The sequence below is a fragment of the Mauremys mutica genome, chromosome 7, assembly GCF_020497125.1.
Source record: "Mauremys mutica isolate MM-2020 ecotype Southern chromosome 7, ASM2049712v1, whole genome shotgun sequence".
Lineage (NCBI taxonomy): Eukaryota > Metazoa > Chordata > Testudines > Geoemydidae > Mauremys > Mauremys mutica.
Genome location: NC_059078.1, coordinates 87,647,828 through 87,662,805, shown reverse-complemented (window position 1 = coordinate 87,662,805; position 14,978 = coordinate 87,647,828). Strand labels below are relative to the sequence as shown.

Genomic DNA, 14,978 nt, shown 5'->3' with positions numbered 1-14,978 from the left:
TGACAAAAATCAAAGAATTGCTTTAAAAATGTCTGGCTTAAACTTAACGTAGAGGTAAATCAGTAACTTTACCAAAAAAATTAACACTCTTATGTGTTCAAGGAAGTGAAGTGAATAATGGGCAGACTCCTAAAACAGAAGAGAATACCTTTTCAGCTCACCAGTGTTTGGTATGTCATAGTCTGACCATGAGACTGAACATGGCTTTTTGAAAACACTGATTTTTGTAGTTATTCTTCTGCTAGAGCTTATTAATAGCAAATAAAACAGCTGATACATTTAGTTAGGGTTTTTTTTTTCTATTCTTGATTTGTTTGTGAGACAATGTTCCTTTCTGCAAATGTATCCATAAATATTCACCAAAAAGATGGACCAAAAAAAATCAGCCTGTGGGTTATTTGCAAACTTCACTTTGATTCTTCATAGTGCAGGGTCACTTAAGTCACGATATTGTTTCTGTACTGATTCCTATTTCCTAGTTAGATTGTTGAAACTTTATCCACTTTTTGCCATTTATTGTTGCTCTTCTGTTTAATGACTAAAGACTACTCTTGCATATGCACAAGTATCCTTGTTAACAAATCTTCATTATGTCCAGCTCTAGCTCAACAGGAGTGAGTAGAGACTAGCTGAAATTGCTGAGAGAGTTTAAAGACAGGAAATGGGGAGCAAGAGGGAAGAGTTTCACATTGAGTAAGCTTAAATAAAGATTCTTCTTCGAGTGTTTTCCTTTCCTATCCTTTGTTGGTTGTGTGTGTGAGTAATCACAATAAGTAAAGGCAAACGTATGTACATTTTTGCAAGCTCAGCTCTGCAGAGTGTAATATCTTTGGGACAGGGAACTGTCTCATGCTGTCTGTGTAGTGCTTAGCACACATGAGGCCTCTGGGTGTTAAAGTAAATAAATGATAATGCTCTTCCACAAGCCAGGAGAGAGTTCTGTAGTCAACAATTATCTTTCTGTAGTTCTCAGCTGTGTGGACAGCAAGTGAAATTTGAAAGACATAAAATGCTTACCCTGAAAGAGGAACAAGTAGAAAACTGAAGTAGCACTAGTAAACAATAACTGGAAATAGGGAATAAAGTAATAGAAGAAAATGGGAATTTTGTTCTACAAATGTTTTTAAACTTCTACAGTGCCTTTCCTCTTGAACGATTCCAAAGAGCATTGTATAAACTAGCAAGGGATCACTTTGTCCACAACCCTGCGGTGGAATGTAGAATTTCAACAGTTGTGAATAAGCAACTCTGCACAGTTGTTTGGGACAGAAAGTGACTAATACCCTATCTAACTGAAATTTCAGGGTATTCAGAGAGGCAGAATGTAATTACATGCAGGGCTGGCTCTAACTTTTTTGCCACCCCAAGGAAAAAAAAAAACGCCTCTCTGCCGAAACAACCCCCCAGTGCTGCCTCGCCTCACCAAAACAACCCCCGCCCCCCGAGCTCCGTGCCGCCAAAACAACCCCCTTCCCCCGAGCGCTGCACCGCCCCACCGAAACAAACACTCCTCGAGCACCGCCCAGCCGAAACAAACAAAACCTCGAGTGCCGCCCTGCCACCTGAAGATTGGCCACCCCTTACAAGGTGCTGCCCCAAGCACGTGCTTGGTCGGCTGGTGCCTGGAGCCGGCCCTGCTTACATGCACTAGAATTTGGTCAGGACATTAAGGTGACCACCACTATTTTTGCACAAAATATCCCAGGCTTTTTTATGACCACAAGCAATCAGAACTCTGGTTTCTCATTTCGCCTGCAAGATGGTGCTTTGGGTGTTCCCTAAGATTGGTTCAGTACCAAGGTATCTACTTACTTTTTGTGGTTATAAAGGGTTAGGGTTAAATAGCATAGGACAATGCTTAATTTTAAAGGCCAGCACCACAGCGTGTTTTATTTATGGCACAAAAGCATGTGTCTCTCATGGTAAAATCTCTGCAAACAAATATGATCCCATGCTTATGAATGGCTCTTCAGTGGATGATGGGTGTCCGGCACCAGATACAAGCATTAAAATACAGGATACTTGAGGCTGACTCTGAGGGATGTGTGTCACCTGAGGCTTCTGTTAGTCTATAAGGTGCCACAGGATTCTTTGCTGCTTCTACCTGAGGCTTGTTACACATGGTGTTATTCTGGAATAGTTTTCCTGGAATAACTATTCCCGCATAACTCCATATGGATGCTCTTATTGCAGGCTGGTTACACCGTGTTCCTATGGGCTTTTAATCCAGTAGATTGAGCTAAACTGAAGAAAACTCAGTCTGCCATGAGCGTGTCCACACAGGGAGTTATTCGTGAATAAGCACTGTGTTGAATCGATTCACAATCTACCTTAATCCGAATTGCCTTTCAACGGTAGACCTCGTGGGCAATGCCCCCTCCCGTTTTAAAAGCCTTGCCCTTTGCCCCCCCAAACTACGCCCCTGTTAAAAAATGGGGGGGGGCATGGCCCCTGCTGGCTCCCCCGGGTTCGGCGCCGGTGGCCCCCACTTCGCCTCTGCGTCCTGTCTGCTTGCGGGGGGGACCCTGCGGGGCCGGGCACGGCACGGCACGGCACGAGGAAGGCCAGCCAGTCCAGAGCCAGCCCAGAGCCGGCCAGCCCGCGAACCCGCCCCCGGGCAGGGCAGGGCCGAGCGCCCCGGCCGGGGCGGTGCTGGAGGCCGGGCCTAGGAAGTGAGGCGGGGGAGGGCTCTGCGGCGTAGAGCCGGCGCGGTGGAGCCCTGCCCGGCCAGGCCCCGCTGCAAACCCCGGGCTCGGAGTCGTTGCTGCCCCGAGCGGGGCTGGAGCCTCACAGCGGCAACAGTGAGTGGCTGCTGCCGGTCGCTTCTAGGGGGCCGCCGGGGAGCCTGCCCCGCCTCCCCGCTCCGCTCTCCCTGCCGGCCCGGCTGCCTCTGCCCGCGCTTCCCCTGGCCCGAGCCGGGCCGGTGCGGCTGGCCCCGGCTGCCGGGCGCCCCGGGCAGTAGCGGGGCTAAACTGGGGGAGGGGGCACAAGTTTGGCTGACAGGGCTGAACGCAACTTTTGTCGAGCTGCTGTGGGGGGAGCCCCAAGGGCGAGCTGAGCAGGCCCCTGCCCCACGCAAGGTTGCTGGAGCTGGGCGGGGCGGGGGGAGCCCTAGGGGCCGTTTGCCTTGTGGCGACTGGCGAGGAGGGTCTGTTGAAGGGTTTGGGATTTAAGAGCTCCGCCATGCCCAGGCGACTGAAATGCTAAGGGCTGGTCTGCACTACTGCCTTACATCGGGGTAATGACATTGCTCGGGGTGTGAAAAATCCACCCTCCTGAGCACCAACCTGTCCTGTGTAGACAGCTCTGTGTCGGTGGGAGAGCGCCTCCCATCTACATAACTACAGCCACGCGGGGAGCTGGATTAACTGTGCTGAGGGGAGAGCTCTCTCCTGTCGGCTAGGAGCGTCTTCATTAAAGTGCTACAGCCATGGGTGCATCAGTGCTGATGCAGCATTTTAAGTGTAGGCTTGACCTAAGCTACTTTCTTTGTTGTCTTTCACTTAAAATGGCCCATCAGATTTCATTTTGAACTCGGTTTAAGGATAGATAGGCACAGGCTGATGCTGCCTTGTGTAGGGCATGAAAGGTGTTTGAGTTACTGTTCTGTGTGATGAAGGTTTATGATGGAAACATTGACATTAAAGCAGAGGTGGGCAAACCACAGCCTGTGGGCCACATCCAGCCTGCTGGCCCCTCCTGCCCCGCCCCTGAGCTCCTGGCCTCGGAGGCTAGCCTCCGGCCCCTCCCCTGCTGTTCTCCCTCCCCTGCAGCCTCAGCTCACTGCGCTGCTGGCGCAATGCTCTGTGGGGCGGGGCTGCGAGCTCTTGCTGGGCAGTGCAGCTACAGAGCGGTGGCCTGACCCGGTGCTCTGTGCTGCGTGGTGGTGTGGCTGGCTCCAGCCGGGCAGTGCAGCTGCCTGTCTTGGTGCTCTGGGTGGCACAGCTGTAGCGCCACCAGCCACCAGTGCTCTAGGCAGCGCGGTAAGGGGGCAGGGAGCCAGGGGAGTTGGATAGAGGGCAGGGGAGTTCAGGGTGGTGGTCAGGGGCTGGGGGTATGGATGGGGTTGGGGCAGTCAGAGGGTGGGGAACAGGAGGGTTCAGTGGGGGCAGGGGTCCCAGCGAGGCAGTCAAGAAGGGGGTTTGGATGGAGTGATGGGGCAGTCAGGGGCAGGTGTTCCAGGGGCTGTCAGGGGACAGGGAGAAGGTGGGGTGGATGAGGCAGGAGTCCCAGGGGGGCCATCAGGAGGTGAGGGGCAGGGGCCTGGCTGTTTGGGGAGGCCTCCACTAACCGGCCCTCCATACAATTTCGGAAACCCAATGAGGCCCTCAGGCCAAAAAGTTTGCCCACTCCTGCATTAACGCAATGGGCATTAAAGCATTGGCATTCAAGTAATTATTTACTGGGGCTCCATCCCCGTTACAACAAGCACAGTGATGTTCTACAATCAGACTTGCCCCACATACTGCAGCAGGTAGACCTGTCTGACTGCATGACAGTTTGTTAGATGCTTGTTTGGGGTTATTGTCATTGGCCCAGTGCTTCTTGTGACTTCCTTTAGCCCTAGAACGGCTCCATCTGCTATTGTGCCAGTGAGCAGAGCTTCATGCCGGTAGTCCCTCATGCACTGCATCATATCCCTCAGTGTCTCATCTTGTTCTTTGTCCCTTTGTTTCCATCATCATCTCGCTCTACATTAAACCCTTCATAGTCATGGTGTTTCCAGCTTTCGTTGTAGCTCCTGTTCACTGTGTGTGATCAGTGACCACCATGTCTCCTCTTTGTCGTAGTACCTGAGTCTGGAATAACATCCCTGTTCTTTGAAAGCAGCGTACAAACTAACCCATTAATTCTCAACGTCCCTGTGAGGTACATTTCCCCACTTTATGGGTGGGGAATGAACACAGAAATCAAGTGTTTTGCCCAAGGCCGCAGTGAATTAATTGTTGGCTAAACTGGGATTAGTACTCAGGTGTTCCCAATTCCCAGTCTCATCCTGCTTTCTTTTTGGACCACACTGCCCCTCTTTCTCTATGGGCTGAGAGAGAAAACTGGGATATCTTCCTCTACAAGCTGACAGGAAATGTGTGTCTTGTGTTTCTTGGCTTCCTGAGATATTTCATCCAGATGGCATGTAATTTATGATTACTTTTATCATACATAATAGTCTCTCTCTTTCTTTGCTTTCCCCTGGAAGTGGCTGTTGATTTGGAAGATGGAGATGACCGATTTCAGCACAGTGCTAACTCTGCATATAAACCAGTGAATACTTCTTTCCAAGAAGAAGAGCCTCTGATTGAGGAGCCAGTGGGAAACAGATACAGTCTGCAAAAGCCGAAGGATCACTTAAATGGTGCCTATGTTATTTTTTTCATCCTGGGTATTGGCTCTCTGTTGCCTTGGAACTTTTTTATCACAGCAAAACAATACTGGATATATAAACTTCAGAACTGCTCCAATCAGCAGGATCCAAAGGGACATGGAGTCTCTGATCTCCGTGTGAGTATGATGGGTTCCCACTTAATGTCAATGTGCTAGCGCTTGCGTCAGCCACTAAGTCCAAGGTGTCTGGGTTCTCTGTATTTTAATCTTAGCAATGGTTAACAGGAATACTAGATACTGGGGTTGAGGCAACTGACTTCTGTTTTCATATTGTTTAAACTGCAGTGGTGTTCTCTAAAATGGGCCTGTTAGTCACTCAGAACTAAGGAGTGGCAATAGCTGCTCTATAATTAAAAGTTGAAACTAGTTGTTGTTATAAACTTGATTTCTTCCCCTCCATCCATTTGGCACTTCTGTAAAAATAAATAAATAAATAAAATAAACAAATCCCTCTGAAGTTTTACATACTGTATCTCTTGGAATAGAGAGGGATTTTTTTTTTTTAAATTTGCTATAAACACAACTTTCAAAACCTCTTTTTATGTTTAGAACTTTTACCTGAAGTTCACTTATGATTCCTCCCCTACTTTAAAAGTAAATCTTATTTCTTATTCAAGGAATCTGTCTCCAATTATAGCCTACAAATTTAATATGTTTTGACTTTTGCATATATTTTTGTAAATTTTAAGGTGAAGTTAGATTATATGACATTGGAAAACTCTGGATCTCATAACTATTCCTTTTCAGACCACCTAACTTTTTCTTTTTTTAAAGGTTAGAATTTTTGTAAAGTGAGTCTAATACTATTTTGGAGTTTTAGCTGGATTTAAATAAAATACACTTTCAGCTTTAGCTCTTTGTTCACTATGCTTTTCATTCACAAATATGTTTTAATTAAACAGAGTTGATTGTGTGCTTCAGCTTCAGTGCAAAAGCTCACATCATAAATTCTGATAGGCAGTGATTGTTGTTGGATCTGGAGTTATTCACTACATTTCTCCATTTCCTCTTAAAAGTGAACTTCCATTTCCCTTCTCCTGTAATTTCACTGTGTGTTGCTTTCCAAAAGACAGTTCAGCACAGAAACAATTAAATATAGAACTGGAGGACACCACTTTAGCGATAGCCATGTTCAAAGTTAGGTGCATAGGTCAGACGGGACCTAATAATGCAATGTTCAGCTACCATTATTTATTGCTGTACTTGGGTCCTACTGAATGGTTACTGCGTCTGTAGACGGTTGCCTTATGGAAACATGCGCGTGCACACACACAGCCCACTCCTGTCCAAAAACCAATTTTCATAAATAGCTTCTATTTTAGATTTTGAAACCTTCTGGCCACTCTGTTAAGGTGTGTGTGGAAAGAAAACTCTTGCAGCCTGTGGACTATAACAAAAAAAGTAAAAATAATTCTTAGTTGTGAGAGGAGACATATGGAGAGGAGATTATGGAGTTAACTTCCTGCTCTTCTTAAATTCAAGAATTAGGAATGTTGGTGACAATCTCATTCCTGATTAAGGTGTCACCACAAAATAATGGCTCTTAAAGTTGGGAGTATATCTCTCAGATTCACTGACTAGGGGACGGGGGGTGGGAAGGGATTCCTTTGTGCTGGACAGTTACTATTCAGCGTAGCAAAATCTTGTTGTATGGAAGCACGGAACCTTGAGAAATCCAAGGCCAGACGGTCTTCCTCAGATCAGCTTCATCAGATAAAATTAACATCTGTTTGGGCTGCATTTTGGAGCTGGATTGCTGCTGCACTATGTAGCTTCTGGCCGTATTCGGAATAGACACTTTATAGTCAGTTTGGTTATATCAGATGTTTCACCATGCATAGGGAAGACAGGAGGCACACGGTGTCTGTCTGCTTTGCTGGAGACAAGATTAGTACTAACATGGCCCTCTAAAGAGGCGTTGTGCTGTTTTCAACATCTTCCCCCTGTGCACCTAGTGATGAAGCATGTACCTTAGAGGCAAAAGGAATCATGACAGCAGGACTTTGCAAATGACAATTATAGCTGAACTTCTATGACGCTAAGCCTATTCCAGGTCCTGTTTACAATTCTGTAGGCCACCTTATGATTCAGTACAGGTTTTTTCCAAATGCTGGCAGGTGTGAATGTAGTACCTGCTACAGCATTAAGCCTCTGGCTTTTGGCATGTGAGATGAGAAACTTGTCACCTCTCGATTCATGGTCCAAACCTTGAAAAGCAAACTTGCCATTAGAGGAAGCGGTTTTGTGTTTTACATTGCATTTTTCTTCTTAATTCCTTGTTTCTTCACTTCTCATTGCTGCTGGATTCTTGAGTTCCCTGCAAGAGGTGCTACTCTGATGCCTCTGTCTGAAAGCTCCTGTGGGTGAACACAAACACACCTGGCATCACAAGCACCTGCAGTCAGATCATTTCTTTGCACTAAAGAATTCATTCCAATTCTGCTTCTGAGTGTTGCTTTCCAAATTCAATGTTGGCAAGAGAAGCTTCCCTGAGCCAGAGCAATCCTGACAATCTGAAAGTCTTCATAACCTACCTGAGCAGTACAGCTTGTAATGGCTTGGGAACTCTTAGGCTGGATGTATTTTGCTGCTCCTTGGTTTCTTCAGGTAGAAAACACATTTCTGTCTACTCCTGTTAGCATTTCCATCAATCGCTAATGTCTTTTAATCATAATGATTTATATGACTTCCATCCCAAAGGGTCACAAACCACTGCCTAAATTTAGCAAACTGATGTAAAAAATTATACATGGATCACCTCACTAACTGCTCAAAGGTAGCAACCTCTAGTTTGAAACATAATTATTTAACAATGCACAGGAACTCTATGCAACAGTTCAGAGCAGGAAGTGTATATTACCTTTCTAAGGAATTTAGTTGGGTAGAATATAACTTGAGCCTGAAATTTGACCAGGGCACTGAGGTTAACATTCCAATGGCGTTTAACTCTAGTCCAGCAGTTCTCAAACTCCATTGCACCTCTGACAACAAAAATTACCACATGACCCCAGGAGGGGGACCGAAGACTGAGCCCACCCGAGCCCCTTCCTCTTATTGTTTGTTGCACTTCATTTTAAATTAGGTCCTGATTCTGCAATCTGATCTATGTGGCCACAGCCCCATTGACTTCATTGGGATTCTATGTAGGAATAAGCTTACTGCATTCAGAATCAAAAAAGACCTATCTCTGTCATGATTTTCCCACAATAGTACCCTCATTCATTCATTTGTTCATTTTAAAACACCCTAAGCCTGCTTCTTAGGGTATGTCTACACTACCCGCCGGATCAATCCAGCAGGGATTGACTTATCGCGTCTAGACTAGATGCGATAAATCAACCCCTGAGCCCTCTCCCGTCCACTCCTGTACTCCAGCGCTGCAAGAGGCGCAAGCAAAGTTGACAGGGGAGCAGCAGCAGTCGACTCACCGCAGTGAAGACAACCCAGTGAGTCGATCTAAGTATGTTGCGTAACTTAGATTGACACCCCCTCTTCTCCCCATCCGCCCCGCAGTATAGACCAGGGCCTAGTAGCAGGGGAGTGTGGGGAAAGAGAGGCATTTGGTTACAGTGGTTGTGAGGGCCACAGAAGTATCCAGATACATAGGAAGATCGGGGGATGTCTATGTAATCAGATTGCAGGATGAGGGCCTTGGATTGTAAACTCTGAGGCAGGGGCTGGGGCTTCCTATGTGGTGGTACAGCACCTAGTACAATGGGGCACCAACTGGCAGATATATTATCCTGCCTTTGCCCAAATTAAATCCCATTTTGTTATCTTCTGCCCCTGTTTCTAATCTAAAGCCTCCTTTCTAATCTATTTCCTCAGTAGTATTTGCAACATCTCCCAACTTGGTGTTAGCTGTGAATTTCATTAACATGCTGTTTACTCTTGTCTTTCAGTGCATTAATCAAGATGTTAAATAAATATCTGTTCTAATATGATCACTAAGGTGGCACTCTATACACCTCCCCGCAGCTTGTCACATTGCCAATTATTATTAATCTTTGATTATGGTCACTTAGCCAGTTTTCATTCCACATGAGAGTTCCTATCCAAGCCAATTGTAATTAATTTTTCAAGTAAAAAAATATTGCTATATGTTGCATCTACCTTCCCTCCTTTGCTCCAGAGTTTAATATTGTGCTGCCACATTAGGCCCTAGCACACTCATATCACTTTGAAAGAGGAGAAATGGATTGAGTAGATGAGGTATTTCAGAAAGTAGATGACAGGACTTCCCCAAAGGAGAAAAAATGCATTCTGTATTTGTAGCATGGTTCAGAACTTTTCAGTTGGACATTTGTGATTTTCATTTTGGGATACACACCCTTCCTTACTGCCTAACTTCTCATTTTGGGTGGGTTAGGACAGTGGTTCTCAACCAGGGATACATGTACTTCTGGGGGAATGCAGAGGTCTTCCAGGGGGTACGTCAACTCATCTAGATCAGTTTCTCAATCTGGAGGTTGCAAACCTTGGGGGTGCGGGGGGCAGTCACAAGTGCATGGCCAGTGTTAGAGGGTGGCAAACAGGGCAACTGCCTGGGGTCCCATGCCACAGGCCCCCCCCGCAAAGATAAATTACATGGTTCAGGCCCAGGTGGCAGGGCTTGGACTTCAGACTCCTGAAAGGGGTACAGTAGTCTGGAAAGGTTGCGAACCACTGGGTTAGGATTTCTCTCAAACTGTTTCATTTTCTTCCCTACTTTTAAGGCAAGGTTCATCCCTAGAGCACTATTGATTAACTAGTGTCTTTTTAGTCTTATTTGGAATGATCTTTCTCTCTCTCTTTTATAAATAATTTAGTATTCATGAAAAGTGCTATCTTGCCAAGTCTGAAGCCTCTATTTATCCGCACACCAGCTATAGCAAAGGCAGGAGCAGTAGAAGCTTTCCCTAGTCTGTGCCCCACCCAGAAGATCATATCTGTACCCCTGATTTGAAGGGACCACCCTTCTAGGGATGTGAGGGTAATACAGTCACCATGTCCATCTGACCCTTGATCTCTCTGCCAATGAAAGAGCAGTTGCATTTTTGTCTGAAGTGGACCTCTTTCCACTAGGAAATGGACTGAAATCACCAACTTATTACCTAGGCCTCTAAATATCCCTAAGTGGAGTCTGGTCATTCTTCCTTAGGTGGTTCTGGGAAGGGGAAATTGTATCAGTGCTTTTAAGATCCAGGCTACTTGCTTGTCTAGTAGTCAGCTCAGTGCCATTCACAGCTTCTTCAATAGAGTTCTCTGCTGATGCCTTCTTGCCCCCTGAAGATGCTGATGCAATGATCTCTTGTGGTAAGGCATTCTCATGGAGAGCAGGGATGGAAGGAGAAGCTGAGAGAGGAAGTAAAATCACCTTTGGCTTCTTTATAGGTATCAATTAATTGGAAATGTAAAGAAAGTAATTAGTCAGAATGAGGAAATGGCCTCATGTTTTCTTCTTCCTGAAAACTGTTACCCAGCACTTTTAAGGACCAGAGTATTCCTAATTGAAGGGCATAGCCCACTATTTATTTAGCTTGGAGATCATGTTTTTTGTTTCGTACTTACTTTGTTCTTCATATAGGAAATACTGAGTTCCTTCCTCACTCCTGTGTATTCGCTGGTGCAGAAATGAACCTGGTTTGGTTTTGTTTACTTCCTTGGTAAGGTACCAATATCAGAATTTATAACCTACATTGTGGGGTCAGAGGTTTTAGTTAGTTTGCTGCAGAAGCAGTGGGATGCTTAATGCCAGTGGGATTCACAAGAACATGAAAAAAAGAAAGTCAATTTATAGAATTTCTTTGCAGTGGAGAGATGGGATTCCAAGCCTTCACATCACAAAGTTGTGCTGCCTCATCACCATGTGATGGAAATTGAGTCCATTCAAAAATGAATTTTGGACTCATTCCACATTCTTCCCTTGTGGAACATGACACTGACTTTGAGAACTGTGATGAGAGTGAGCTCGTATGTCTTCATCCTCCAAATTAATTTCAGTATTTAAGTCTATAATCTAAATTTAATTTCCAGAAAAGCAAACCCATTTCTTAGTTTTATTCAGCCATTATAGTGAAATGACTTAACATGTTCATGCCAGAATATCAACATTTTTCTCCCTTTCATATTGTGAACCCATAGGTGCTTGGACACTGTGGGATTAGTGCTATAGATATGCCAATAAGTAAATAAATTAATGTTCAGTCATTTGCAACTGGCTTTCCTCAAATTCACCCCAGAATACTTTGCACTAGTCCGTGCAGCACTTCAGGAAATAGTGCAGCAATTTATGTGGTGTCTGAGAAGGACCAGTTGCAAAGAGGCTGAGCAAATCCATCTCAGCAGATGCCTGTGCATAAGGAATGGGAGCAAATTTGCCACTCACCAGTGATGGCTAGCAACCTCTTAGGTGTTACAGCCTATGTGCTGAGAAATGGAGCTGAGCTTTGAAAATAGCAAAAAAGATTCCAACCAGTTCTCATGGAAATCTAGCTCTTGCCAGTTTGACTAATTTAATTTTGGTTTTACGTCCTTGTGTGGTAATTGTTTCGGTTCCTAAAGCTCCTTAAATAACAAACTCTGGGGATCAGCGTGAAGTGCTATGTCATGGTTTATTAGAAGCTCATGGGTTACTAACTCATTCATGTGGGTGAGGTTTCTATGGATATTTAAGCAAATAGAAATAACTAGGGTGTGATGGTTGCAATATAGTTGCTGATGGCTTGATATTTGCCCGGAAAGCCTTCCTCTCTGCTGCATTCAACCACATCAGAGGAGATTGCAGGAGGGTTGAACTCAAACAAGGAAATAGATTTTCTTTCTGAACACTAGTGAGATTTTCAAAATCTCCTAAGTGAATTTGGAGCCCAGATCCCCTTTATTCATATACCTGAGTCATTTGCCGCCTTGAGAGGCAACTGGATTTGTGCTCCTTACTCACTTTTGAAAATCCCATTCTGAGTGAATTTTGTTGACTGTGAAAGGTGGTGGCTTGCCAGACCTGAAGGATGAAATCCTCTATCTACAGACTAAATATAGCATAGTCGGCAGCAGTGCAGGCTTCCAGTATCCCACCTTGTGCTGTCCTCATGACTTGGAGGAGATATCTCTAGGCGTGGAAGGGGTAGTCTAGTCTCTGTGCCCATTCTGTTCTTGTGTGTCTGCTGAGACTGTAAATGGTGGTTTGGTAGGGCAGATTTTGTGGTCTCAATCTAGTTTCATAGTCAACAATGGCCGGCAACCATATTTTGCACCAACCATCCTCAGATAGTGGTAGCCTTTGGTTACTACCAATCTACAGCCCTGGAGCCTTAAAATCCCACCTGTCTTGCAGGAAGGATGTGCCTTTTTACAACTGTCAGGGAGGAATCCCCCTTCTGGACGTTTGGGCCAACATTTTCAAAACTTGGGTGCCTAAAGTTAGGCTGCTAAATTTGTATGTAGGCACCTAAACAAATGGGCTGATTTTCAAAAGCACTGAGAACCCAACAATTCCTGTAGTTGTCATTTGGGCATTGGTAAGAAAATCTTGGCCATTGAATTTTAAGGCACCAAGATTATTGGCTGGAGTCAAGCCTGTTACTAGAGATAAAAGGCTCTGTTTGGAATTTAGTGTAAAATGCGATTAATTACACTGACTTCCATCTGAGGATTTCAAAGTAATGTAGAAACTTAAATTAAGCCTTACAACATGCCTGAGAGAGAAGGAAGTATTTTTTTTTTTTTTTACTGGTAGAGGGACTACAGCACAGAGAGGTTACCTAATTTGCTGAGGAAGTCAGTGGCAAAGATGGGAGGAGAACCCAAGTTTCCTTGACTCCCAGTCCTGTGCTTTAGTCTGAGGACCATCATTACTTTTTTATTAGGATGCTCATTTCTGTATGTCATATTTGAAAGGCGTCTAGTTCTGATCATTAGGGGCATGAATCCTCCTGTCAGGCAAGTGGCATGGTGTTGACTCCCTTGCTACAGGGTTTTCCAGTGTTGCCGGCTTTGGAGCTGATACTACCCAGGCTTTTGGGGTAGGAGTAGTGTGCTACCCCTGCAGAGTCATCAGAAGTACAACTCTGCTATCAAAAGATGAGTTTACAACTGCAAACTCTTCTTGGCTCCAACCTGCTTGCTGCTGCTAATTTCATGCCCCTGTAATCCAGGTAACGCTCTAGTGCCTTGAGCCGCCACCCTGGGCCTGAATTGCTTTTCTAGCTCAGCAGGAGCCAGCTGCCTCTGCTGCCGAGTTTAGGTTGTAGCTGAATAAAAACTACTTTGCAGAAGCATTTTGGCAGCACAGAGCAGAGTCTGCTGAAGCTAGTGACTAATTTGCTACTTTCGTGGTTTTGTTTTGTTTTAAAGTACCCAGTATGCTGTTTGAATAACATCCCGCATATGCAGAGATCGCAGTATTGTGTTGGAAGATGCTGTAATTAATATTGGTCATCCTCTCCATTATAAACCTCAGTTCTCATAGATTTTAGAATGCTCGTGATTGAGTTCCTTCTGGGTTGATGTGAACTGTATAGGAGATTGGAGAAAAGTCCCCCCCCCCCCTTTTTATAAATGTGATTGAAATCAGCCCAGCTGGCTGCTTGGCATTCTCATTTTGCTTTGAAGAGGAAAAAGCTTGTTTTGTGCTGCATGCGTAGTCATTGCATCACAGAATGGAGAGGTGACAGCCTCCCCCCCCCGCCCCCCTGTTCTGGTGACACTGGAATACTGGAATATTGTATTGGACTCTGATGTAGAAAAACCAGGAAACAGTAAGAATGAAATGTATACAGTGTAGCTGAACTAGGAAGCTGGGCAGGGGTGGAGGGACAGAATATAAATCTACAGATACGTGAAGAATATAAACACCAATGCTGGGGGAAGGCTTATTTAAGAGGGACTAAGGGGTTATGAGTAGAAGCAATTATGACATTTAGAAAAGGAAAATATTAGGCTGAATTCTGGGGCATAGAAGATGGTAATCTCCAAACAGCAAAATGTAATAGTCTGGGAAATAGTCTTCTATGGAAAGTCGTGGAAGATCCGTCCCTGAAGATATTTAATACTAGGCTGGTCAGGGTACTAGCAAATGTTCTGTGAGGTGCCATCCTTGTCCTTGGAGCATGTAATGATGTAATGCTGTAGATCTATTTCTATCTCTAGCATCTGTGATGCTATAATATATTATGTTTTAAATTAACACAGTCAGCAATTATGTTAATAACCTCTTAGATTATTCAAAGTGAAAGAATTTGAAGAATTCAATGCACAGTACTTGGTAGTGTTTGTACTCTGCTTTATACACTTTTTTGGCATAGATGCTAGCAATCAAATTTCTTTTACTATCAGGTTTTTAGGGCCTTGAACAGCAGGATCTGGCCCTTGGTGCTGTGGAGTAAAGTTAAAAAACATCTAAATCAATGGTACTTAAGGTCCTAAATCACTTAGAAAATTTTACCGTGTGTGTAAAACAGATGAGCACTTCCCTACAGTATTGAAATCCAACTACTTTAATTGGATTTTCTAAAATGTGGAAACATTTCTACTGGTCAAAAGTTTAATAAAGCCTTGTTTTCACAAAGCTGAATATGAGAGTGATAGTTATGGTGACAGCATCCCTTTAAAAAAAA

General features: G+C 44.6%; 1 protein-coding gene across 2 annotated transcripts in view; it reads left to right on the top strand.

The window, feature by feature from the left end:
* Positions 1–2,625: 2,625 nt before the first annotated feature.
* SLC29A3 (solute carrier family 29 member 3) overlaps positions 2,626–14,978 on the top strand; it is a 31,535-nt gene continuing 19,182 nt past the window's right edge. Inside the window, exons 1-2 of one of the 2 annotated variants that reach the window (XM_045025316.1) lie at positions 2,626–2,801; positions 5,198–5,499. In XM_045025316.1, the coding sequence (XP_044881251.1) occupies position 2,801; positions 5,198–5,499 (303 nt within the window). In that variant the 5' untranslated portion in view covers positions 2,626–2,800. Of the gene's footprint in view, positions 2,802–5,020; positions 5,086–5,197; positions 5,500–14,978 lie in introns of those variants that run through there. The other variant, XM_045025317.1, reaches the window with a different exon arrangement.